This window comes from Microchirus variegatus (assembly GCF_963457635.1).
Source record: "Microchirus variegatus genome assembly, chromosome: 19".
Lineage (NCBI taxonomy): Eukaryota > Metazoa > Chordata > Actinopteri > Pleuronectiformes > Soleidae > Microchirus > Microchirus variegatus.
Genome location: NC_139820.1, coordinates 15,313,673 through 15,341,265, shown reverse-complemented (window position 1 = coordinate 15,341,265; position 27,593 = coordinate 15,313,673). Strand labels below are relative to the sequence as shown.

The 27,593-nt window shown below is 41.0% G+C and overlaps 2 protein-coding genes across 2 annotated transcripts; one reads left to right on the top strand and one right to left on the bottom strand.

The window, feature by feature from the left end:
• Positions 1–210: 210 nt before the first annotated feature.
• On the top strand, positions 211–1,395 carry id1 (inhibitor of DNA binding 1, HLH protein). Its single transcript, XM_083906401.1, has 2 exons — positions 211–662; positions 831–1,395. The coding sequence occupies exons 1-2, from the start codon at positions 303–305 to the stop codon at positions 864–866; spliced, it is 396 nt and encodes a 131-aa protein (XP_083762527.1). The 5' UTR covers positions 211–302; the 3' UTR covers positions 867–1,395.
• LOC310940999 (nuclear receptor coactivator 3-like) lies at positions 1,110–27,593 on the bottom strand (the record flags this gene model as incomplete). Its single annotated transcript, XM_083906070.1, has 21 exons — positions 27,488–27,593; positions 27,065–27,225; positions 22,323–22,423; positions 22,032–22,206; positions 21,626–21,817; positions 21,321–21,407; positions 20,001–20,141; positions 19,367–19,514; positions 18,719–19,260; positions 17,649–18,610; positions 17,426–17,549; positions 14,804–15,052; positions 14,105–14,317; positions 10,168–10,285; positions 9,375–9,552; positions 8,348–8,683; positions 8,136–8,246; positions 7,781–8,027; positions 5,882–6,074; positions 5,616–5,793; positions 1,110–1,172 (listed from the first exon to the last, which is right to left on the bottom strand). The coding sequence occupies exons 1-21, from the start codon at positions 27,571–27,573 to the stop codon at positions 1,110–1,112; spliced, it is 4,605 nt and encodes a 1,534-aa protein (XP_083762196.1). The 5' UTR covers positions 27,574–27,593.

Below are 27,593 nucleotides of genomic sequence, written 5' to 3'. Positions count from 1 at the left end.
TTGTAACGCCATCCCTCAAACAGATTGTAAATCCCGATAACCAGGCGAGTCCTGTCATTGGCTGAGAGCGCAGCTGTGGACCCGCCCATTAAGACAAACGCAGCCGTGTCAGTGGCCTAGCAGTTTCAAACAGGAGGGCTTGTACACGCCCCCTGCGCCTGCTCCGCTATAAACAGGCCGAGGTTACTCCATGTGGTTGTTGGGAACTGTCAACACACGTGAGAGAGGAGTAGGAGTAAACGCCTGATCACTGAAACTTTATCACCCTCATTTCTTGGAAACTACTCCACAGACAAATCAACATGAAGGTTCACGGATCTACCTGCGCCCTGAAGAGCAAGGTCGGCGATGACGACGTGGTGCGCTGCCTGTCCGAACAGAGCCTCAGCATCTCCAAGTGCAAGATCCCGCTGCTAGACGAACAGATGACCGTGTTCCTGCAGGACATGAACAACTGCTACAGCAAGCTCAAAGAGCTGGTGCCCACGCTGCCCACCAACAAGAAGGCGAGCAAGGTGGAGATCCTGCAGCACGTCATCGACTACATCTGGGACTTGCAGGTTGAGCTGGACGAGCCTGAGAGAAGCCGCCAGCATTCCGTCAGCGGCGGCCCCCGCACACCGCTGACCACATTGAACGCAGAACTGGCCAGCATCACAGAGGTACATATCTGCAGTAATATCATATGACACAGTGTCAGTGTGTTGTTGAGGTGCATGTGCTCTTATAACTCATGTTATGATTGTTAAAACACGTGCGTAAAAGCTGTCAGCTCCGTGCGTAAAAGTTCACACAATGTATTAATCCTCCTCTCGTCTCGTCTTTTGCAGAACGGATGCTCAGATGACAGGATAATGTGTCGTTAAGAACTCGGGGAGCATCGCTCCGTGATTCTACTGTGAGCAGCACCAAGAACGAACAAGGCTTCCTGATGTGACGGAAAAACCTTGAACTGTGTAGGGACGTTTCAAACTCCCAAATGCTAGAATTAAAAAGCGCTGCGTGGATATTTCTCCCGCAGCGACGATCTCTCTGCCACTCAACGGCTCTCGATTCATCCGAGGGTCCAGAGAAGAGGAGCGCGCGGTGGTGTCCGGACAGAGACAGGGTTAGTCAGGGGGACCAAGACAAAGTTCAGCGCAGCCAGCGTGTGCTTGTTGCTTGTAGAGTTTCTAAAAGAAAGTTGAAAGTTTCTGTTAACACTCTGTGTCTTGTGTTTAAAAACCTTGTAGAATATTCAGCATTTTGTATGAAAAGACGAAAAGTAAAATTCTCAGATTCCTGAGCAACAAAACTGTATTGTATATTACAATGAGTCATTATGTGAAGATATTGTTTTCTTACAATGTACCATGTGTATGTGTTTTTTATTAAAACAAGACAATTATTTTTCAACAGTGTGTCACTGAGTATCTGTATCTACAGTCACGTGTGTGTGTGTGTGTGCGTGTGCTTATGGGCTGTAACGTTGTCACAGTTCCTATGTGACCAGGTTACCTTGAGGAGTGAGTGTGAAGTGTCTGAGAAGTTGTTCAGGTAACATAAAACCAAAGCTGCTGTTCAACACATTTGGAGGCTGTTAAATGTGCTTCTGTGAGCATCATTAACAGATCACGTTACCAAAGGTCATCAACTCTTAACATCTTGACAAGTTAAATTTCAAATAAAGTTGACAAACTTTTTTTTTTAACTTCAGATGTTTTTTTGTGATGAGAAAACTGACAAAGAAAAAGGTGAAAACGGGGAAATGACAATAACAATAACAATGAAATGAGATAAAAGTTAGTTTCACTCTATAAAAACTGCATTTAAAAGTGCTCTTTCAATATGTTCTGCTGTAAATAAGCCGTGCTGTAGTGTCCGCCGGCACCGCAGGGGTTAAATTGCTTTGGCGAGGCGATTCGTTAGAAGATTTATTCTGTCTCCCTGGTGCAATGTTTTTCCCAATTCCCTGCGGTGCGATGCGCACAGCTGCAGCCCCGGCGTGGCCAGTGTGTGATTGTGTTTGTGTGATAGCTTTGTGCCAAGGGCAGGGGAGGGCGGCGGGGCCCAGACTGAGCGGCGCCTCGGCACACCTGGGGAAGTTCAGGTTAAATAGCTCCACATTCCTCAACACACAGCTGATTGAAACATTAACAAACAGTAATCCACGGGCCAGGCCGCAGATGGGCCGGGAACCGAGCCAACTCTCTCTCTCTCTCTCTCATAGAGAAAGAAAGAGAGCTGCTCACTGTTACCCATTCCCACAGTGCACGCACACGCACACACACACGCACACACGCACACACACACGTATTTATATACATGTATATTCTTACATCCAATAATAAATAACTCTACATAAAAAAGGACATTTACAGAACAGATTAACAGTTTAATGAACAAAGAACATGAACAATTAAGAATAAACGCTTAGCCGTGTAAAATCTCAGTATGCCATGTTTTACACACACACACGCACTTGTCATGTGTAACGTGGCAGTGGAGTCTGCTCTCATTTTATCATCTATTATTCTATGTGTCTATCACTTTACCACCAAATCAGCGCTTTAAAATGTTTTCATCATTCTACACAACTGATGCTATTTTAATCCATCAGTGTAGCCATGAAGCCTCCAACTACTCACCTGTGGTCATTGCGCCCTCCTGTGTCCGTGCCTTACATTGCTGCATTTTGGGTAGGAGACAAGTGAAAGTGAAGGCATAAACGGACAACAGCGCCCCGCTGTGGTAACAATAACAGTGAGCTTGTACACACAAGCAGCTTCCTAGGACATTCAGACAGCTTAACCAAAACCTTATCCCTAACCTTAACCATACCCAGTAACTTAAGCACGATTCAAATCTTAATCAGTTCGTCAGAAATGAGGTTCTGTCTCATTCAGACCAGGTTTTGCTCTCCATGAGGACCACTGGTCTCGACAAGGTTGCATTTCAAACAAAATATCTCCCCCATTATGATTATGTGACTATATTTCTTTACTGATTTTACATTTAAAACATGATCATCTAAAGAAAGAAACAACATTAAAAGTCTGCAGCAATTATATCCAATAACACGCTGTAATAAATGTTTCTTCCTCAAGCTTCAGGGATAAATGTTTGGGAATCTGCACAAAATGTGTGAAACATGTCAGATTTGAACAAAATCTGCATTTTACTTGCATCAACTGTGAATACTGAAGTATTTTTACAGCATGACGTTCACATGCTCATAGACACGTTTGCATCACCACATAAATCTATTTTTAGGAAAAGGATGATGGACTTCACCGGGAGCAATATTTTTCTGGGACAAGAATATTCCATCTAAACATGGGTATGATTAGTCTTTCATTCATTTAGGAGTGTACTATACAGGCTTATATTCACAGTTTGCATGCATGTATCACTGCTTATAATCAGAGAATCGGAGGCAAGACTGTTTAAATATAAATTTGTATTTACATTAATATCAACAACAAAGAGAAAATCTGTAATATACATCCTGTAAAATGACAGCTTAGAGAGAAACAAACCTAAACCATCCCATGCTTCATTCAAACTGTACAAAGTTCCTTTTTCCCCAAAGTAACAAAATCTGCTCATTAAATGGAGTCGTACAGAAAAATAGAAGAGATATTGATATGTTTTTAAGTGGATTTCATTCTCTTGCACAGCAAAAACATGCTTTGTTTTCTGCTGTGGAGTTGGAACCTCCCAATTCTCTTTTGACTGCACTGCTCTCACACACACGCACACATACTGTCCACCGTATGCACTTACAGATCCATATGTACCCATTTACCATCCAAATAATATAAATGCATATCATAAAAAATGTACACTCAAACTATACAGAGAGGTGGAAAAATATCTTTGGATTGCGCATTTTGAAAAGGTAGATTCAGCGAGTTGAGAATATCATTCACAAGATTAAGTGAAGAAAAAACATTGAACAGACAAAACTGAGGGGAGAGCAAAATCTGTAAGGAGGCTCGTCACTGAACAAAAACACAACACACACATGTCCATGACTTCAGATAACACAAACCCTTAAACATGTCTTTACTTTAAAATGTAATTCTCACATTACGAAGACTTGCCGTTTTCCCCCATTCAAGCCCTCATAATGTAACACATACACATTTCATCGAATTATCAATTTAACATCATGGACAGACCTGAAATAATTAATTTCCATTTCCTCTCCACAGTGTGAGAGCTCAAACCTTTATGTCATAAAAAAGTGCCTTACTAAAACAACAAAACTCTTAAGGAAATAAAACAGCATTGAGAAAAATGACTGAGAAGGAAAACCAAGGCAAAAACTAACAAACAATAGAACACATCAGTCATGACCTATGGAACACAAACATACAAGCAGGTGTCATGCTTTGAAAGCATGTCTGATACATTTTACAATTCATGTTCACAGAGGACATTTGAGACATACTAATACTGCACAGTACCATTTGTTTGCTGATAACACGGTGACAATGCTCAGTTACAGTCAAAAATATCGAGGCAATAATTATTGCTCCCATCTGCATAACATAGAAAACTGTGGCGAGAGCTCCTTATGACTTTAAGAATGAGGCGTATTCGAAAAAAAGAAAAGACAAAAAAAACCTTTTAGTGAAGGCATTCAATCTCTAGTAAAGGTTTAATGATGAAGAAATACTGCATCAATCTTGATTCCACACAGGAGCCTCTGGGCAAAGTGCAGCAACAGCCTGTTGTACCATCATCCTAAACTGCAGCCGGACTGTGACACTAAATACTGTTGGACAGCCACAGCTCAGTCATGTGAACACTCACACAGATTTTTTGTTTGTGCAGAATCATAATAGACGTGTGACGTTTCAGTGGGAGATGAAACCTGATGCATGCGTGTCCTCACAGCCCACTTCCTTCTGGATGAGCAGTATATCGAGTCTCTTGCACCGCGTGTGTGTGTGTGTGTGTGTGTGTGTGTGTGTGTGTGTGTGTGTGTGGTGCCTGCTGTTCTCCAGGTTCAGGCTGCTCTGCTACAGTTGAAAGGCGTCAGTTTAGGCCATCTGCCACAGGTCTTCTCCTCAACAATACTTCTGCAGAGACAGAACAGTGGAAATGTAACATTTTCCTTTAAAACATTCAGGAGGGTTTATTAACAGAAATTGAAAATACCTATAAGTATGTTTGTTGAAGACTATCCCTGACTTCAAATAGAAATCATTTGGTTTTTGAAAACTTAAAATAAACAAGCATCTTGTGCCATTGTGTTTCTAAAGCAGCCTGAACAGACTCATGCACAGAAGCTTATTATGCAATGAAATACAGCATCCTTTCTGCTATGTAAAAGTAAACATAGTTCCCCATGCACTTGGGAAAGGAAATCTGGTCATAAAAACTGATTAAAGCAGGTTTTAAGCAGTGGGAAAGTGTTTAATGAGAATCACTCACAGGTCAAATCACTCTGCAATGTATTTGGGGTTTTATTGGATTGAACTCTGATATAGGTGGGGACCTGGGTCAATGAGCTGATTTCTTAATTTTAGCAGATATTCAAATTCCTCCTTAATTTCTGGTGCAACACTCGGAGGCACATTTATCTACCAGCCATTGTAATGAATTTAAGTCAAAGTACTACCAACCTGATCAGGTCCCATTGGCATTCTACCCATTCCCATGCGGTTCATGGCCATGTGGCCCTGCATCTGTCCTGCTGCGGCCCCACTGACTGGACCCAGTCCACTCATGGAGCTGTTCATCATCATAGGTCCAAACTGGCCCTGGTTGCCTTGCTGGGGGTATTGTTGCTGGGAGTAAGAACTGGAAGACGGGGGGAAAAAACAGTACGTTTTGAGTATTTTGCTAAACGGGTGACAGTTGTTGCTCAGAGAGGTTTGATGGTTGTTACTTGTTGCGTGGCATTCCGCCCTGTGGCCAGGGCTTCGTCTCTGCGGCCGAGTACATGGGTCCTCCCTGTGGGTTTCCTTGCATCCCTGGCATCATGGTGTTCTGAGCAGGGCCACCCATTCGTCCTTGCATCATATTTCCTGGTGGGCTGTTACCTGGAGCCATGAATGGTGGGTCCCCCTGCTGGTTCATCCCTGCAAGTACAACAGCAAGTACAGGATAAATACTCAAGCATGTTCTACTTTGACCTGCCTTTGTGTTTAGCGCAGTTTAGCATTACTGTGTCCATCAAGAAAAAACACTGCTCCAACAAAAGTGATACATTTCTACTAGCCGGCGATCACAAGCAAAATGCAAACCTTTTTTCATCACAATCGTGTATAGGGACGATTTGGGTGACACCCTCCCAACTAGGAGGAGAAAGAGATACTAGAGATTGAAATTATCCAGTCTGCTATGGATGAAGAGACCGCTTGGAGACGCGGGAGCGACGAACGGCTCAGGAGAGGGAGAAGAGAACAGCGCAGGGGCTGTGTGCAGAAATAAAAGGGCCGTTTGTCTGCAGCAGGTGAGGCAGATGAGGGGGCACTACCACTTTTTTATTTATGTTCCTTTATTTTACTTTTAAATGTGACCATTGCATGGCTTGTTTGAAGATTCACTTCATTTAAATTAAGTGAAAAAAAAAGGATTTATTTAATTTCAAGAGTGTGTCTTTTTGTAAGACTCTATAGTTGGTGTAAAAGTATCGTTAATAAATGTCTTACAATTACACATAATATTCATAATTTAAACTTGTGAACTTCAATTTTTTTTTTTTTTAAATGCTGTGGGCCGCCGGTGCGCTGCCCGAGAGGTCCCATCACCGGGCTTAGCAGCTTTTCTGGGTGAAACCCTGCTGTGCAACTATTCAGCGCACTTTACACAAGGAGACGCTGTATGGAAGAGTAATCCGCAACAAACAGAGTCGTTTAAGGTATGCTAAACCACAAAATGGGTTCACGTTAACGGCGTTAATAACACGTTTAACTGACAGCACTAATACACGCGGGTATACACATGCGCGTATACGCACACGCGTGTATATACATACTCATATGTGTATATATATATATATATATATATATATACACTAGGGATGCAACGGTACAGTTTCTCCACAGTTCGGTATGTATCACAGTTTTGGGGCCACGGTATCGGTACGGTTTCGATATCTTAATATAAAACTGCTCAGACAACAAGCAAAGGTAATATTGCATTGTAAAAATAATTAAAAGAACAGATATAATAAAACCACAAACTTTATATATATACATATATACATATACATATATATATACACATATATACACATATACATATATATATACACATATATATATATACACATATACATATACACATATATACACATACACATATATACATATACACATACACATATATACACATACATATACACATATATATACATATACACATATATATACATACATATACACATATATATACACATACACATATGTATACATACATATATATATATATATATACACATATACATATATATACATATATACATACATACATATATACATATACATATACATATAAATATATATACATATATACATATATATATACACATATACATATATACATATACACATACATACATATATACATATACATACATATATTCATATACATACATATATATACATATATTCATATACATACATATATACATACATACATATATTCATATACATACATATATACATACATACATACATATATATATATGAATGAATAAAAACAGTGTATATATTTACTGTGTGAAGCTAGAACATTCAGGAAGCAACGACACATGAAGCAAGCTCTCTTTCAGTCAACTCACCATAGTTCCCTCCATAATTGAAGCCCTGCTGCCCAGGTTGGTTTAAGACTGGGCCTACCATGGGGCTGTCCATGCCTCCCGGTGCAGTGACATTTGGAGGAGGGCTGAAGGCTCCTGCTGCTCCCTGCCCCTGCTGCTGTTGTTGTTGTTGCTGCTGCATCAGCAGCATCATCCGCTGCCTCTTCATCTGCATGGCCATCATCTCTCGGCTGCGCTGAGCCATCATCTGGGCGTTCAGGAAACCAGGCTGTGGGAAAAACATCAAAATGTTGACCTTGATTCTGCAGTTGGGCTTTGCTAAATGTGGCAAGTAAATGCACACTAAATTTGACATGAAGAAGTGCTTGCTACATACCTGAGTACCCATGCCTGCAGGCTGCATGCCAGGCTGCAAGCCTGGACGCATGGGAGGATTTCCTCCAGGGGCATTTTCCATCTTCATGCCTTGTCGGGTTTGGTTCATAAACTGCCAGATATGAGAGGACAATGTGTTATTTTGATGTTCATAACTAAAATAAAAAACAAGAAGCCACTTTCTACCAAACCATAAGGTGTTTGTTCGATCACCTGCTGCCCTTGCAGTCTCTGCTGTAGCTGCAGTCGGAGAGGCTTGGCAGCCATCATGCCCGGTCTCATCATGTTTGCACGGGGGTTGCCCATACCCCCCATGCCAGGGAAGCCCCCTGTTTGACCCATCTGATTCATCATAGGGTTGAAGCCTCCTGGAGACTGGCCTTGCATTGTGTTGTTGCTGTACCCAGCTTGCATGCCCATGGAAGGGGGACCTGGGCCATACATGGATTTTTGGTCAATAGCTATGGAGGACTCCGGCCGTGGGAAAGGCTCTGAAGATGGGCGCTGACTCTGTCCTTGCTCCTGGCCCCGCTGTTGACCTTCTGGTCCCTGGTTGTGGAGTACAGTTAGGTTGCATGTAATGCTAATTTGAACAGAGTAAACCACAATCTAATAACACACACAACTGAGGGTTGTGAAAATATTTTTTTTGAAATGAGGTTGTTTGGGGTATTAACACATACTGACCCCTATATACAGAGAAACAGTGTTTTAGCTTGCAGGAAGCTAAAACAGCTAGTTTATGTCACTCCACAGTCAAAAGATAACACATCTGAACTTAAATGATTGTGAAAGCAGTGGATTAACAACTTATATGTGCCACATTGTAAATATAATATTATTTGTGGACTTTGGTGCAGAAGTGAGTGGTTCAAAAAGGCAAAAAAAACTTCAGTTGAATTTGGCTTTCTAATGGTGAGAAAAGGATACATACAAGGATTGCAGCTCAAAGTGCTTCATAATAAATGGAAAATAAAACTTAAGGTAAGGCCAACTGACGTTAAGAATGTACAAAGAGACCATGTTCATGTAATGTAAATGAATGCAATGATTTTAGATCATTATACAGTATGCACTTCGGCTCATTTTAACTATCTTAATCCTCACCGACTATTCAAATATCATACTATTCTGATTTTACACTGTAAAAAAAGCAGTAACTTAAGTTGATGTGGACCCTTGACGCTAAGACAGGTGATAGCTCATCTCCTGTAAAACAAAGGTCCAACACATCGTGTACCAGTACCTGGCTTACCATTTCAACGATGCCCAGGGCTCGGTCAATCTCCTGCAGAGCAATGACATCAGTCGTGTTAAGCAGAGAATCCAGTTGGTCAAGAAGCGCTCGCTCATCAGGCGGGCCCTCACTGTTGGCCACAGACCCCAGTAAATCATCGAGAGGGTGCGCAAATGGGTCCCTAAACCAACATATGACAAATGTGTTGAGTCATGCAGTTCAGATCTCGAATTAACATTGATCATGTGAGTGATATGATCACAGGAGGACAACTGTTGACAATGACATGTATCCTGGATGTGTCTCCTGTGCACATCACCATGAACACGGACATCACCTGTTCACAAGAATAATTATTTTACATCTGATTGTACAGATATATCTTCAGTCTTTAGTCTCTAGTCATGACTATATCAGCACAAGAACAAAAAGCTCTCCATCTGCTTCTAGAACATAAACATAACAACAAAGAAACCATGTGTTGTGGTAGTAGCTACAAATTAACTAAAGAGAGTTCACTTTGAAACTGCAGAAGTCCGAGGACGTCAGCTGAAGAAGCACACTTTAAGGTTTCCTGAGGATGCATTAATGATTGTATGGATGGATTTACATTCACACATGTACAGTACATGAATATGGCCATATGCATCCTATAGAGAGAGAAAAACCACTTCTTAATTTGTTTTTGTGATCAGAGCAGAAGAAACATTCAGGGACTATGAATACTGCACACAATAAAAATGTCAACTTATAAATTCAGTCTTAGGTCTAGAGTAGGTTAAAACAAGTAGCTTACATATTAGGGTTGCTTTGTGGTCTGTCCATTCCCATCGCGGAGTCTGGCCAGGATGGGGACTGTGGTGGTGGTCCGTGTCCACCAAAAGGGCTCATCCTCATATTGGATTCATTGGTACCTGCAGATGATTTAAAAAAAATTTGATGTATATCATTTCCTTACATTTTGGTCAACAAATATAAGACAATGAAACAACAGGGAAAAGTAAGATAAATGGAAATAAAACAAAAGGAAAATAGAAAACAACAAAAACTACAAGAAGGAACAAGTTAGACAGAAAAAGTGAAGGCGGAAGCACAAGCTTAATACGCCTGACCCTTTACATTCAAAAAGAAGAATCGGTGGCACTAGGCAACCATATATTTCCATCACACAGAGAATACAGCTTCATTTGTTCTGGTTTTAATAGTATTTCGTAGAGATCAACCAATATGTTTTTTCAGGGTCGATATCGATACCAAATATTAGTCGTCAAGGAGGCCGATAACCATTATTTGGAGCCAATTTTATCTTTTTTTTATCTTTTATCTTATTTTATCTTGCCCAATTGTATTGTTTTACTGTTTTTAATTACTCTTATTTGTTACCTCTTTATTTATTTAATTGTTGTAAAGCACTTTGGCTCACCGAAAGGATTGTTGTAAAGGGCATTTACATTTACAATATTAATTTGCAGTAAAAGTAAAAATATTGGCATCAAAACCTTGAATTATACAAACACTTGGGTTAGGGTTAACTTCATTTAAATGCCTTTAAGCATTTGTTTATTGAACATATCTTTTAGGATCTTTATTTTAAAACTGTAACAAACAGTGCACGAAGCTCCCAGGCTCAGCAGCATCTCTAATAGATTTAACAGAAATTTGAATAAATTACAAAAAATGCTTCCTGAAGTTTCATAAAGTAAATATCCAGCCATCCATCCATTATCTAGCGCTTCATCCTCCACCAGAGGGTCGCGGGGGTTGCTGTGCCTATCTCAGCTGACATTAAGATTAAGAACCCTTTAAGTCCCGCAAGGGGAAATTCAATTCTGCAGTGAGTTAGTGAACACACACAGCACACAGTGAGGTGTAGAACATGTAACCCAGCGCAGTGAGCTGCCATGCCAGTGAGCGGCGCTCGGGGAGCAGTGAGGGGGTTAGGTGCCTTGCTCAACAGCACTTCAGTTGGGACTGGTCGGGGATTGAACCGGCTACCTTCCGGTCTCGAGCTCGAAGCCCTAACCACTAGGCCACAGCTGCCCATTGGGCGATAGGCGGGGTACACCCTCGACAGTTCGCCAGTCCATCACAGGGCCACATACAGACAAACAACCATTCACTCACACTCTCACACCTACAGTCAGTTTAGAGAGATATTGAACACAGAATACCTGAACTCATAAATTTCTCTCTAGTTTTTAATAAAACTAGTTGACCTATTATACCTTGTTAAATATTATGAATATTAAAATGCTAACCACACCTGCCATATCTTCAAAGTGTCCAAATGTCATGAAAAAGCATACACTATGTTTATTAAATTTCATGAAAAAGCATACAATATGTTCAATAATACAGTACAATATACAATAATGCATTCAATGCATTAATAAAGAAATGGAGGCTTAACTGTTTTTTATATGATCATTAATAAATGTATATTATAATGTAATAAATATTATGAATACGTGCTAAATAAACCCATGATATCCTCAATGTGTCCAAATGAGCTCAATAATAAAGAAAAATGCCTTTCTGTGTTCACTAATAAGTTAACCAGTTAACTTATTATGTAACTATTACCAATCATAGCCAAAGTAATAATGATTTGAAGGTAATATCTCCATCAGTCTGGAAGATAAAGCCAAAAATGTGTTTTTAGCATAATAAATTAATTAATTTGCTAATTAATAATAAAGCTACAAAGATAGGGATAATTCTCAGGTGGTATGTGATGCCCATGCAAAATTTGAAGCCAAAACCTGCAATACTTTGGAAAATACAGGCGAAAATATGTTTTTTATATCATTAATTAATTAATTAATTAATTAATTAATTAATTAATTAATTAATTAATTAATTAATTAATAATAATGATAGACAGCTCAAAATCAATAGGGATCATCTACAGGGGGTATGTGACCCATAAACAAAAATAAGAAAATCAAATCTCAAACGCCTTTCCAGTTATCGCGTTAACGGCTAAAATCTGCGGACGCGGACGACGCGCACAACGACGCGGACGCGCAAGACCGATTCCATAATATCCGCGCGCGTATATGCTAAACTCATCATGCATTACAGCATTTGGGAAGCCTATAGTTGATTTTATAATGTAAATATATTATAATATGTATAATATATATATATTTTAACAACATGTGATAGCAGGGACCCTGTCATTCAAAACTAAGCGGCTACATTACTAACGATTAATGTTAGTGTAGCTGGAAAAAAATAGAATAGCAATAGGAGAGTGTTCATCCCTGAACACCATGCAGTTGATGTAGGCTTTATGATGCTATGTTATGTCCCTTCAACAGGACTTTAACATGACAGAACTAACAAACATGTCTCTTAAACAGACTTCTGAGGGGAAAATATTGTCCTCTGTTCAGGTTTTCTGCCCCCTCTCAGTATTCATGCACATCATGTTTATTAACTGCTCGCACGCACTCACTCACACACGGCGTTATTTAGAGTTGGAATGGCGTTCAAAAGGGACCGAGAGGATTAAACTTGATTTCCTCACTTGTAATTTGGCGTCTCTCTGGCACTACACTAGTGTCTGACGCCGGGACGGAAACGAGTGGATCGACTGGTCTAAAGTCGTCTTCAAGAGACGCAGGGCTGGAGGGACTGCGAGTGAGCAGAGCTGCCGCTTGTGTTTAAGTTTTCGTCTCACAGTGACGTTACTAGTAGCGCTGAGTTGTAGAGAACTGTGGACTTTTTATTACAATGTACATATACAGTATCTGCTCTCCACAGCTTCACTATTTCTCCTCTGTGTGAGCACTGTGCGTGCAGAGCTTTCACTGCTGCTGATTGGCTGTTACCGTGACTCTGTGTGTAACCAATCAGACTGTGCTGTGGGTGGGACGATGCTGGAGACAGAGTAGTGACTGCAGGCAGAGAGGCGCGGCTGTAACAGAGCCAAAATACTCCAGTTTTAAATTGATCTATAATCGGCCGTCGCATTAAAAAAGGCCGATAATCGGTCGATCCCTAGTATTTTGTACAGAATTACTTTGTGATTCCTTTAGTGGTCAATTTTAGGCCACCCAGAACAACCAGACACCCTCTGTACAGCACTTCTGCCGAGCGGAGAAGCAACAGCGGGAGGTTCATCATGTTGCGCTGCAGGGCAGAATGGTTCTGGAAGTTATTTATCCCTACGGCCACGGACGGATGTCTGTCTGTGATTCCAAGCAGTATCAGTTGTTCTACTGGGTTTTGTGATCACATTATATAGGCCAATACCATACACGGTATTAACAAAATCAGCTGTCTGACCTATTAACTAAATCAGTATTTAAGTCCCTACAAACAATGTGGTCTTTTGTGTTGTGCTTTTTCAAATAAAGCTGCCATTTGTTTCATTAAACAAATCATGTATATCCCTGGCTACCACAATTGATGACACTTCTCGACACAAACATCAATTGTTGTGCATTTTAAAATATTGTCTACACGGTCAGACATACCTTTATCCATCATCCATTTATAGTTTAGTAGGATTTATCGACTTACACTGCTTCTCTTTTTACTCCGGTAGTTAAGATAAGATCAGTGGAAGTTGGGACATTGTTTGAAGCCAGTAGAAAGCTTACGCGGTGTAGTGTAAGTGTGTAGTATGTGACAAAATACTTGGATTCATCATATTATGCAACAACTGTGTTAAAGGGTTAGCAAGCATTCACTAGTTTCAGGTACAACAGAAACATGCCACATACCCATATCCATGAGCTGCTGCTGCAACATAGACCTGGTGTTTCCAGGAACACTGTTGGAGCGGTTGATCACAGGTCCTCCCATTGGGCCAGAGCGAGCCATGCCTGGGTGTCCTGGTCCGGCCACAGGGCTGCCACTGTTCCTCTGCATCCCCCACTCTCCTATTCCTGCCATGGGAGGGCGCTGGGTCATTCCCATTCCTCTGCCCATACCTCCTGAATGACACAAAGATCATTAACATTAAGGATTTTGGGGGATTTCAGGTCAGATATCAATTCAAATGACTTTTTAACGAGGCTAATAACAACAGATTTTTACATTAAAAATTGAAATACATGCCAAAACTTAGAATTTTACAAAATCCAACACAAAGCTGTTTAAATTTCTTTAATGTTCATTAGTAATATCAGTTGATGCAGCAGCTTGAAAGCAGATTGCCACAGCAGAACACTTATATTAATCAATAATATTGGTGATCGTTAAAATAAAATGGCAATATCGCTAATCTGCCAAATGCCTAATCGGCCTGGGCGACCTCTACTGCTTAATTACACACTGAAAACTGTACTGCGAGCGTAATTAGTCATGAGTTTAATTATACATTTAAAAAAAGACGTAATGAAAAAAACATGCCATCTATTCTATTAAAATCAGATCTATACAGAATTACTCTGCGTTAGGCATAAAAAAAAAGAGTTTACTTGGATTTCCCCGTGGTGGACAAACACTCATGCCTCCAGGAAAGCCATTGGGTACGCCCCCAGGACAGATTGGCACATCCATTTTTTCCTGTTTGACCAATGTGGGACAGGGGACGTTTCTCCTCACAGAAAGGCCACCTCCTACTGCTCCATCACCAGCCATGGGTTTGGCATCCATGGATAAGGTTCTTTCATAGACACCATGCTGGCCTGATGGCCTTTCTCTCGCCTGATGACTTTTCTCTCCTCCTGACAAGAACAAAGTAACAGTGCTTTTGTAGTGTTTCATGTTTTAGGTGGTAGCCTCTTCTTCCCTGACCCTCTTTTTGGAGTCCCTGCCTGAAAATGACATGCCCAAACTAAATACAGTAAATATTTGCAGTTACAAGCTCTATGTGGATTATCTTGGTATCAAAAGGAAGATAACACTTGGTGAGATTCCACCAGAGGTGTAAGTTTCACTGTAGATGCCACTATGTCAGAGTAAATGCACATGGATCACCTTTAAAATATGCAGTAGAAGTTTAAAAACACCTGTAGGTCATGTGACAACGAGCTGTGAAAAGTCTGATGCTGCTGAAGTGAAGCAGAGAAAAAATACAGAGGTTTTAGTAAAGAGATGTCTAGGCGTTCTATCTTTTGGCACAGTTTGGCACCATCCGTTCCATTTGAGATTTCTTGGGTTCCAAATTATGAAAAAAGTATGATAACTCGTTGTAAATGGGTACTCCCTGTGCGGTACGTAATAACAACTCTGACTCTGCAGCGTCTTCAGTTACGCAGCGCCATAGCTCTGGCTTACCTTGGTCAATTAGGGTGATTGACAGCTCGTTTTAAACCTCTAAACGGGTAGAATCAGACCCCGGTCTCCAAATGTGTGTGAATCACTTCATAAGCGACTCAAAAGGACATAAATGCATATGATGCATTTCAGCAGACATTTGCCCTTCTCTAATCAGAACGATCTAATGTCGATCTGTAATGATCAATCAGACCAGGATTTGTTCCCAAAGCATGCTGGAAAGTGTAGTTCTTCATTAGAAGTGGTTTTGTTCCGGTGGAAATAACTTTTGTTTTTTTCCGCTCCTGCTGGTTTGATCCACCAGTGTTTTAACTGTGTTTCATGAACATAAGAATGGTTTATATGAGCTTTTAGTTGAGTTTCTGACCTTTCTGTGGGTATGCAGCATGTCTGTGTTTATTAAAGTTAGACATGGTTTTGTATTTACATGGTAATTAGTATTTTAATTAGTATATAATTAATAATTTAACTAATAATCACGGTCCTTACCGCCGCATTATCAACATCCATAAAAAAAAAAAAAAAAATTGTCAACATCCGGTTCCGTTCATTTCCGTTGTAAGTCACTTCCGTTGTGGCTTTTGCTTTTGTTGTGGCTTTTGTATTCGTGTTGTGGCTTTTGCATTCGTGTTGTGGCTTTTGTATTTGTGTTGTGGCTTTTGTATTCGCGTTGTGGCTTTTGCATTCGTGTTGTGGCTTTTGCATTTGTGTTGTGGCTTTTGTAATTGTGTTGTGGCTTTTGTATTTGTGTTGGTGCTTTTGTATTTGTGTTGGGGCTTTTGTATTTGTCCTGACACCTCTGGGCCACCGTATGTAAGTCCATGCACCTAATCATTCTCCAAGGATATCTCTGTAACTTTGTTGACATCGCTGTATAGAAGATCGCTGTAACAGGTCCACGTCGCTCGTAGAACATCCACACAGCCATTTTTTTTCTGGGTGTACCACTCCGTTTGAAAAGATCGGGTAACGTTCTTTCCCGTGGTCTGAAGTAATCCTCTAAACTCTGGTGTTTGTCTTCCTTTAGTTATTACCACTTGCTCTGATTGAAAGTCCAGATTTTCAATTTTTTTGATAAGGCGGGTTGTAAACGCAATATAAAAAAGAACGAAGAAGACGATTGCAGTGGTTCCAGCTCATTGCGGCGGCGGTGGCCCAAGAATCTGAGGGCTCACAAGCGTCCTCTGCCATGAGTCAGGTACGGTTTCCATCACCCAGTGACTTTTCACTGAGGTTTTATGATGAATCTGCGAGCCTAAACACGTTACAGGAATATATTTCATACATTATTATGATTCTGAAAAGACGGAGCATATAATCAGAGTCTTTGAAATCATTTTGTTTGCAATATACAGATGTTTAGCGAAAGACTAATAGCATCACATAGTTTGTGAGGGATTACACGATCTACTGAGAGGCACGGCAAGGTGCTGCCTCACGGCGCGTCTGCTCCCTGTATTTGAACAGGACATGCAAACATTTTGCAATACTTAAAATATATATATTTTTAATTGTGGATTTGGATGGAAAATGGGTTACTAACTGCATACCAGCAGACAAATATTAATATTTATTTTAAAATTTATTTTATTAATATTAATTTTCTATAATTAACACTTTCTTTTCAAGATTGATAGGTGAGGCTCCAACTCCCCTGCCTGCACATCACTGGGCAAGTCAAATGGTGCACATCTCTGAGTGAGTGAGGGAGTGCTATATAGATTACATTACATTTTAAATACTTTGAAGTGACAATGCCAATGGCATAACCTTACACTGCATATTTAGCTCTATAATTGTTTATTTTACATTTTCCTTACCATTGAAAGTGTCAGGCATATTTCCTTGTTTCCTCCCCACTTCCTTCCCTGCTCTGGAGTCTGGGTCTGGGTAGAAGCCAGAGTTGTTCCTTGGGACACCAAGAATGGTCTCCAGGGTCTCAGTCTGAACAACCGAGAAATAAAAGGGATTGAGAAACAACGCTCTGAGTATTTTTATTTTTACTATGTCTAACAACTTGTCATTTCAGGTGGAAAAACATACCTCATCAGATGGCTCCAGTTTCACCTTTCCATCAATGTCTGAGTTAGTGACCCTTGCCCCCTGAGCTGCCCTGCCTTCCAACTCTTCCAGCTTTGGCTTGACATCCCCACTTTCTTTAGTGTCATCCTTATTGAGGAGGTAGTGAAGGAGTGCATGAGGCTTCTCTTTCTTTGGGCTGTGCTGCTCTTGTTTTGATTCTGATCCCCTAACTCCGCCAGGGACAGCAGATGCAGAGTCTGAATTGAAGCTGCTCTTCCCAGTGGCCTCAGCTGTGATACGAGCCACCTCATCGGGAGTGTTCCCATTCTGAAGGAGCTTGTGGAGGATCTTGTGTTTTTCCTGAAGTGACTGATTTGACAAATGACCAGTGCCACCAGAGGACGACACAGCACCATGATTTCCACCTGTAGAGGACACTCCTGTGGAAGAAAAAGGGCTGGTGACGCCCAGTGTTCCGTCTTTATTCTCAGGTGTGGAGGTGGGTCCGGAGCTTGATGTTTGATTGGGTGGTGCTGACTCCTCTGTAGGGGAGGTGAGAAGCTGCAGAAGTTTCTTGTGGCATCTGCTGTCAGGGACCCTTCGAGAGGCTTCACCTGCACCCGGGCCCATCTCTCTGCTCACCTGGTCCAGTTTGTCAGGAGGGCCCTCGCTGATAGGAGTGTGAGGGTGCTGTTGTGAGTGCTGATCTCCACCAGCCCCCAAAGAGCTGCCTGGACTCTTGGTGTCAGAGTAGGATGGGAGACCTGGTTTGCATGGTCCCCCTGCTGACTGATTGGTGGAGTTGATGCTTGGGGAGCTGTCAGGTTTGTGTGGGGGAGGAGATGTAAGTGGGGTAGGCATAGGATTGCCAACTCCCTCACTGATGGCTTGGAGGGCATTCAAAGAACTGCTTGAGAAGGTGGTTCCTCCTGCACCCACTCCAGAGTTACCAGGGTGACCTGCGCTAATGGGGGAGTTCATACCTGCAAACAGACAAACCAAAGTAAAAAGTAAATTTGTTTTAGATCTGGTTCTCCTGTATGTAATTATCCTGAATATTAAAATGTGTTGACAAAATATTTGGTTCATACCACCAGGGGAGAAGGGGCTTGTACCCATCTTTGGGCTCCCTCTGACTCTAGGGGAACCCATAACATTGTGTGGGGGGCCATTAATCCCTGGACTGGCCTGGGGAGGACTAGTCATTCCTATTCCATACCCTGCACCTCCAGGTCCACCTCCTCCTCCATGGAACTGACCCATCTGTTGTTGATGTGGGTGCTGCTGGTGATGTGGGTGCTGCTGGTGATGCATGCTGCGTTGACCCATCGGATTCAATGGACCCACTTGGTTCATTGAGTTCATGGGGTAGTTCACTGAATGCATGGAACTCATTTGACCCACTTTGTTCATTTGCTGCATGGGATTCATTTGATTCATTTGGTTAATGGAGTTCATGCAGTTGCCCCCCGCATACGGAGACATTCCTCTATGTGGCGCGCTGCCCTGTTCAGCCATGCCATAGCCTCGGTTCATACCCATGCCACCTCCAGGGCCCATGTTCATCTGTTGATTGGGGTTGTTTTGAGGCCTCATGCCTCCGCCCTGGTTTCCACGATAATTATTTTGCCCTCTTCAAGAAAATATGAAAAATAACAATTAAAAACAGAGCAATATAATTGCTGTACATTTAGTTGACATTCTATTTGTGTTGGCTTTAATTGTGAGAACATTTCTACCTTTGAAGCAAGTGTGTGGACACAAAAGAGTGTGGTTCATTGGGGTTGGGATTTCTGCAGAGGTCACTTCTGGTCTGAGCTGTGACTAGGGTACCATCAGGAAGCGAGAAACGATAGAGTGGAGTTTCTGCATGGCCATTATGGAAGGCTAAAGTGAAGGAAGAAAAAAAAATCAAATATCCAATAAATAACTGACAATGGACAAAAAACAAACACAAAAGAAAAAGCTGAGACACTTGCATTTCCTAGAGCTGCAACTAACTTATTTTCTCAACCAATCAAGTAATCGTTTGGGCAATAAAATGTTGACCAGTGTTTCTCAAACCTCAAAATGAAGGTTGAAAGTCTTTTAATCATTTATTTGATAATATGGCAGGGGGTGAAGTAGTTCAGGGGTTAAGAACGGTACTCCTGTGTGCAGAGACATCATGGGCCCAAGTTCAACTCCAGAAGCTTAAAATCACTCAAAGCAATTCATCAATTACAATCAATTAATTTAGTAATCAATTAGTTGCAAATAATAATTGCTAAAAACTAAAAAACAAACTTAATGCATCAATGAGTTGCCCCACCTGCTATGTAACCATCTGCACTGGTTACATAGCAGATTGTAGAGACATACATCAATCCATACCTTCTTGATAGTGACGTTTGTAGGACCATGGTTGTCCCTCACTGTGATGGAGGAACATTTGCATGCAGCGCTTTACCAGATCCTCCCAACCTGGGCGCATAGTGGTGTGAATAGAGCTCTGTTCAATTTCAATCAGTTTACCTGCAACAGAAGATGAACAGTTTAGTCTCATCTTCGACTGTGGGCTTGTTTTTAAAATGTATGCATTCATGTTAACATTACACTGTTGATACAAACTCAGGCTTTTTTTTTTCTTTTCTTTTTTAAAGCCCTCAAGTATTAGGTGACATTAAACAGGGATTGTTTTCATTTACCATAATGAGTTTGCACATCTAAAAATGTAAACAAGTTAAAGGGCAGGATCAGATAAAAGATGAAAAACAAATTGTGTAAACTATTTGTTATTATTGTTCCCACAAAATTAACTCAGCCTTACTAGCAGCAAAAGGATGACTGGACGATTTTCTGAAATCATGGGTAGTGTGTATGCATTATGTTGTTTTGGCAGTATATAGTTAGAAATGTAAAATAAAATATTTTAAAGCTCCCATAGAACAGAAGTACCAATTAACGCTGTTTTTTATTGTGCATCTGTGCCATTACCTCGTTTATGAAGCCCTGAAGGTTCAAAACAAACAGTTCAGCCACCGCTGAGAACGCTGTGTTGTATTGTAATCTCTGAGATCTCTGAAAAAACCCGGTCCGGTTACGTAAACAGAGGTTCTCCTGAACAGCAGATCGTCCTGCTCCGGGCACTAGTCCGGGCACATCCGGTTGCGTACATTGAACCGCAGAAGAAGAATAACTTCTGTTGTGGGGGTGTTTCACATGGACAGTGTCTTCTGACTCTGGGTCTGACTCTGGGTCAAAGTCATAAAAGGGACTGCGGTGGGGAGTCGTGAAGAAGCTATTTTTAAACATTGTTAAATCAATGTTTTGATAATGAGTAGCATTGCATCCACTGTTCCAGAGGGGGGAGCGCTTCTGAGAGCGGGTGTGCCGAATATGTCACTTTCAGGTATTGGCCAATCACAAGACAGTTGGGAAGGCGCATGCTGGCTGGCCAATCACAACACAGTCTGTCTTCTGGGTGTGAGATTTCAGTCTGAAACACTGCGGCTGACGAGAGCTTCAGTGAGGAGAGATTTCTCTCGGCTCATTTACAGTAACTAGATCTCATAGATGTGCCATAGGACCACTCTATGGGAGCTTTAAAAACAGTGTCCACATATATGTATATGTATATATATATATATATATATATACACATACATACATATATATATATATATATATACACATAGCAAAGTAGAAACTTACCAGACAGTTCGTGGCGTGTGCTAAACCTCTCTGTTCTTTCTACTGCAGTAATACGTCGTGCCACACAAATCATACATGACTGCAAATCTGAGGAAAGAGACAATGCCATTTCAAATCCACATTTAACTACACTTGTTGGTATAATGTGTGCAAGAATTAAGAATCAACTGATGAGAAAAATACAGAAGACAAAGAGCCAAACAAGACGGCAGATATGCTGATCAAATCATAACCTCTACATTGTTCAATTTCAGTAAATGCAGATTGTTAACAAGTGTTGGAATTCTGATAAAAGTGACTTTTACCTTCTCCCTCCTCCATCATTGCCCGGGGCTGAGTCAGAGCAAAACACTGCATGGCCTCATAGCGTTGGCCTCCAGGTCTCTCATCTAACAACTCATGACTCTGTCCATGACCAAAGTTCACCAGCATGCGACAGTTGAAGGTGTGACTCTTCTGCAGAGGTGCTTCTCCACCCCATGATGCCCCATTTGGTGCTATTAAAAAAGTATGAAGGTAATGTGTGAGAGTGTCTGAGTCCAAGTGAAAGTGAGGGTGTATTTGTATTATAAAGTGAAAGAAATATTATAATTATACATTTAAATGCGTTTGCACCAAGTACCTGTAATTCCTCATTATTGAGATGAAACAAAATAATGAATTATTCAGAATGAAAAAAAAGTGATATTGGCGAATGAAGACGTGTCTCACCAATGGACTTGGGCAGATTCTTGTGAAACTCCTCCCGGTCCTCATCATGGATGATTTTGTACACACTGGTGCTGATCAGCTCCTCCTGTTTGTATTGCAGGTACTGGGTCACATTGTCTGACACGAATATGATGCTGCCCTCTCGGTTCACCACAAACAGAAAGCCATCCAAGGCCTACAAACAACAGGGGAATAGAAGAAGTATATATCACACAGTAAAACACTGATCCAGCCAATAAAAGAGAAATTAATTGGTGTCTTTTGCCTATCAAAGATTGTCCCCAAGCTGACCTGCAGGAGCAGCGGTCCCAGATGGTCCTTGTCAATGACCCCTTGACCAGTGGAGGACACATCAGCCTTCTGGACATCATCATCACTACACGAGCTTTTTCCTAATGACAGATGAAGCAAATTGCACTGCTAATGAAGAAAGTTATCATTTTACATATGCAACATGGATTTTGCCCACTATTACTCACTGTGAAAACCTTTTATTCTAAACACCAGGGTTCACACAAATTTGTACCCGTTAATTTTAAGTTTTAAAAAGTTAACCCCTATCATAACTATAGAACCCATTAACGAGGCTCTTACTTTTTTTGCCCTAGGCCAGGGGTCGGCAACCCACGGCTCTGGAGCTGCATGCGGCTCTAAAGCCCCTCTGCAGTGGCTCCCTGGAGCTTTGAAAAAAACTTTTTTTTTAAATTATTTTTTATTTATAGCTCACTAGAAAATAATTATTCATATCAAAGCATTTTACTGCTTTCTCTTCCCCATCTCTTGCCGCTCCTGTCGGGGCTCACGCACCGTGACGTTTCGGACTTTGCGCTCATGTGGACAGCGCAGTTGTGAGGCACACGATGAAGCTTCTCCATGTCATCACACGTTTTTTATATATATAAAGAACTGAGGCATTTGTTGCAGCCAGGTCGATGATATTACAAATCACTGTTACTGGACATCTGCGCGTGGCTGCTGAAGGGAAAGCAGCTTTAATTGTAATCGTGTTTGGTTTAGCTTTTTCCCCACTCGTGATGGTCACAGCTGTGTGGACAGCAGGCTTTTAGCCAGCAGGGCGTCCGGGCGTCCTGGGGACATTAGACGCCCTACTTTTAGGCAGGACAACAAAGTTAGATTTGTGGGGGGGGGGGGGGGGGGGGGACTATTTATATTTTGGGGTCTGTGTCATCTTCATTTTAAGGGTCAAATAGGTTTTGCGGCTCCTTTGATAGTAAAGGTTGCCGACCCCTGCCCTAGGCCTATCGCATGCCTAATAGCAAAAGTGGAATTTGGAAGTCAACATCCACAGTGGATTCTGAATCTCCTTTGAGCCACGTAGCCCATTTGACATACTAAAGCCACACACTTATTTGGAATTTTCTACATATTTGCTCATTTCACTCGGAAGTGAACATAATGCGTACAACATGCATCAAGTGACATGCAAAGTAAGTAACGCTTATGCAGCTTGGAATCTTACATCCGATATATTTAATATAAGATCAGGCCATCCCTAATTTAAACATTTTCTAAGACATTAAATTAATTCCAAACGATTCCCAGGCTTTTCCATAAACTAATATAATACTTCTTACGGCCACCAGGTGTCAGCACAAGACATGGAAGCATGGTCAGCATGCCTTTCCATTTTTAAAACTAGCCTACGCTGTCGGGGGCCGACAGCAAGGGGTATATCCGCGAACTTGTCCAATCCTCAACTTTCCAATATACCCAAAGTATACGCACTCGCACCTGCCACTAACTGTTTTAATTAATTATTAATAAATTCAACAAAATAACCGTTAAATATTATGATATAATGCTGACTACACTTTATACATGTTCAAAGTATCCATATAAACTCGATATTGAACACAGAATACCTGAACTCATAAATTTCTCTCTAGTTTTTAATAAAACTAGTTAACCTATTATACCTTGTTAAATATTATGAATATTAAAATGCTAACCACACCTGCCATATCTTCAAAGTGTCCAAATTTCATGAAAAAAGCATACACTGTTTATTCAATTTCATGAATAAGCATACAATATGTTCAAACTTTCCATTCAATGCATTAATAAAGAAATGGAGGCTTAACTATTTTTTATATGATAATTAATACATTTATATTATAATGTAATAAATATTATGAATAAGTGCTAAATAAACCCATGATATCCTCAATGCGTCCAAATGAGCTCAATAATAAAGAAAAAATGCCTTATCTATTTTTTCTGTGTTCACTAATAAGTTAACCAGTTAACTTATTATGTAACTATTACCAATCATAGCCAAAGTAATAATGATTGTACTTGTAGATAGTTGTTACATGAATCATTGTACAAAATTTGAAGGCAATATCTCCATCAGTCTGGAAGGTAAAGCCGAAAATGTGTTTTTAGTATAATAAATTAAGTAATCTGCTAATTAATAATAAAGCTACAAAGATAGGGATAATTCTCAGGTGGTATGTGATGCCCATGCAAAATTTGAAGCCAATACCTGCAATACTTTGGAAGATACAGGCTTTAATGCTTTAAGTGCCATAACTTGAGAACTACTATGTATTCCATAGTATAATTGTCTTCTGCATTGCATCGTATCACACTGTGTTAAAATTAAATCATACTGTATCGCAATAGGTGGGAGAATCGTATCGTTGGTAATTTCCTGAATCGTTAATCGCTTCATGAATCCTTGGCAGTGTATCGAGATGCGTATCGAATCGCTTCGATGATGAAGATTCCCATCCCTAGTCTACAGTGACAAACAGGAATTATTCTGTGACAAACAATACTGTTTGTACGTACTTTTGAACATGTGTGGATAAGATCAGAGAGGACACTGAAAACAAACTGATCCTGTGCTCAAACACCAAACACTACAGGCATTTAGCCAGCAGGGCCTAGGACGAAGTGTACTGAAAATAATATGAAATTAGAAGCCCTACATTTAGGCAGGACGCCCCGAAGACGCCCTATTTTTTCCTCCAGTTTCCCCAGGTAACCACCGAAACGATGTGATGACGCATGCAAAAATGTGAACAGCACGCGCCTGTCTATACCCGCTTAGAGTCTGTCCAAGATCAGTTCGGAACACCAATAAAACGATTCTTACAAGATGCGAGTACACTGTGGAACAGCACCTATTAAATGCTGGAACGTCACTTTGTGCAAAAGCGAAACTTGGCTGATTATGAACTCGCGACAGAACTCTCTTCTCTCCTTTGAGCAGTTAACTAAAGAGATCAGCTCAACTGATGCATCCATTATTCCCTTATTTACATTATTCCCTTATTTCTATGCAAAGATTGAGACCACGGAGTGTAAACAGTGAAAAGTGTGCTTTTGAGAGTCCGGGTTTCACTAAGATCTACTCTCATCCCCTGTATCGCGACTGTACTCGATCCTCATCATAAAGATCATTATATATGCGTCTTATATGGATGTGGGGATAAAACTACGCATAGACAAATTATCCATTCTGCGTTGGATACGGAGAGCCCGCTTGGAGCAGCACACAATGCAGGAGAGGGAGAAGACCACAGTCAGCAGGGGTGGTGAGGAGAAAAAAAAGGCCCGCACCAGATGAGGGGCACCCTTTACTTTAGTGATGCAAGTACACACAGTCCCAGCCATAAAAACAAAATTTGATTTTAAAACAAGGGCAAGCTAAAAGCCTGACACACTACAAATGTGTGTGTGTGTGTGTGTGTGTCACACTTTTCTCTATGTGTTCTCTCTTACTTTGAGCAAATGACTGGAATTGATTTTCCACAGATTAATCTTTTCTTTATGTAAATAGACACACAGCTGCTGGCGTGAACACATGAACATCAATCTGCAATGTTTTAAACACTCCAAGATAAAGTTACGGACTCATTTGTTGTAAGAAAGGGGGACTTGAACGTTGAGTTGATTTTAATCCATACGATAATGAAATAACTGCAAATAAGTTATTCCACTACTGCTGCACATTTCTTCAAAAGAGACAGGTGATGCAGGTGCATGCTTGTCAGCCGCTGGAGACACCGGCACACCTGAGACATCGGCACACCTGAGACATCGGAGCACTAGCATCTTCTTCCTCCCTCTTCAGCCAGAACACAATCAGTGACAGTAACGAATCATTACATGGAGTAACTCAGTGAGCTCTGTCTGCTTTTTCTGTGCGTAATGTAACTGGATGATGACGTGTGACACTGAGAAATGTATAGATTGTTGAAATGATCTGTAAATTCAGATCACATGGATAAGTCATGTCTCAATAAACATGTTACATCAGAAAAACAACACCCACAGGATCAACTATCAACGCACAGCCAGTTTTTTAAGCATCAAGATTGATATGAGAGCAGTCGCTGTGACCGTCACATTTAGTCCCTTCGTGTTTATCTTCTAGTTGATCGCGCACTTTCCTTCTTTTTCTATTTTCCTCCTTTGCTGCTGCATTTGTCATTATTCTTCAGGAAGTAGGCATTAGAGAGGGTGTTTACAATCATTTGTATATTAATTTGTGGATGGAAAGAGGGCGTGGTGTTACTCATTCACATCCGCTCAGTTTCACATTTGATGGGATGTACAAAGAGAAGGTGTTCAGGACTCGGCGTATGCACGTTTTATAAATCTGAGAATCCCTTTGTGTACGTACAGTTCAAATTTTGCGAGTACTCCATCTTTCAGTATGAAAGTTGCGCACTCTTTTATACATGAGGCCCCAGGGCAGTGAGGATGCCAAACATATCTGGAGCAGAATCTGTCTTTAAAAAGAAAATGTAATGTAGTGGATGTAATCTGAATAATGCAAACACACCACCTAATCAGTGGCTTCATGTGTCCTGCAGAAGGGTCACTGAACCCTGAAATGCTTATGTCCAACTCTATTCAATATTAATTCCACAAAGAGAACATTTTTGGTAAGTAAAGTATGATAAAACCAAACACTGTTTAAACTACATCTTTTCATTTGATGTTTTGCTGCTTATGACCAGGGGTTTACAGTTTGTGTGTGATTCGTAGAGTGGTACTACCTTGCTCTTTTATTTGTCTGATCTGCCTCACGGTCTCCTTGAGGATGGCACATTTGTCAGGCTTGACATTGAAGCTGTCAATGTTGGAGAGGTTTGCAGAGATGAGCTCGGCCAGCTCCTCGATGTACTTGCTCTCCTGTTCCCTTCGACGCTTGTCACACCTGCAGGGGCAACAAGGGGATTAGATATGTTGCCAAGGCAACCTCACCTCTCTATGCCCCATCCACATGCAGGCTCTACAGGGTCTCTGAGGCTTCAGTTATTTTGCTAGCCACAAACGCACATTTGGTACAGGGAGGTAGGGATATTTACACAGGGCCAGGATGAAGGAAGAGACCTGATAAAATCACTGACACCAAAAGAGCAGAGGCTGCTAACTGTGGGCTGATAACTACACTGCATGACAGAATTTACAGCACTTACCCTAAGCCTGGAGTGTCACAGGTGGACAGTTTACGTTTGCGGTCAGAGCACAGCGGCTCCAATGAGTTGTCTCCTATACCACTCATTTTCAGCTCATATCAGCACC

Coding starts and splice junctions, on each gene's coding strand:
- id1 (XM_083906401.1), top strand. CDS start 303: ATGAAGGTTCACGGATCTACCTGCGCCCTGAAGAGCAAGGTCGGCGAT. Junction 663..830: donor AACTGGCCAGCATCACAGAG/GTACATATCTGC, acceptor CGTCTTTTGCAG/AACGGATGCTCAGATGACAG.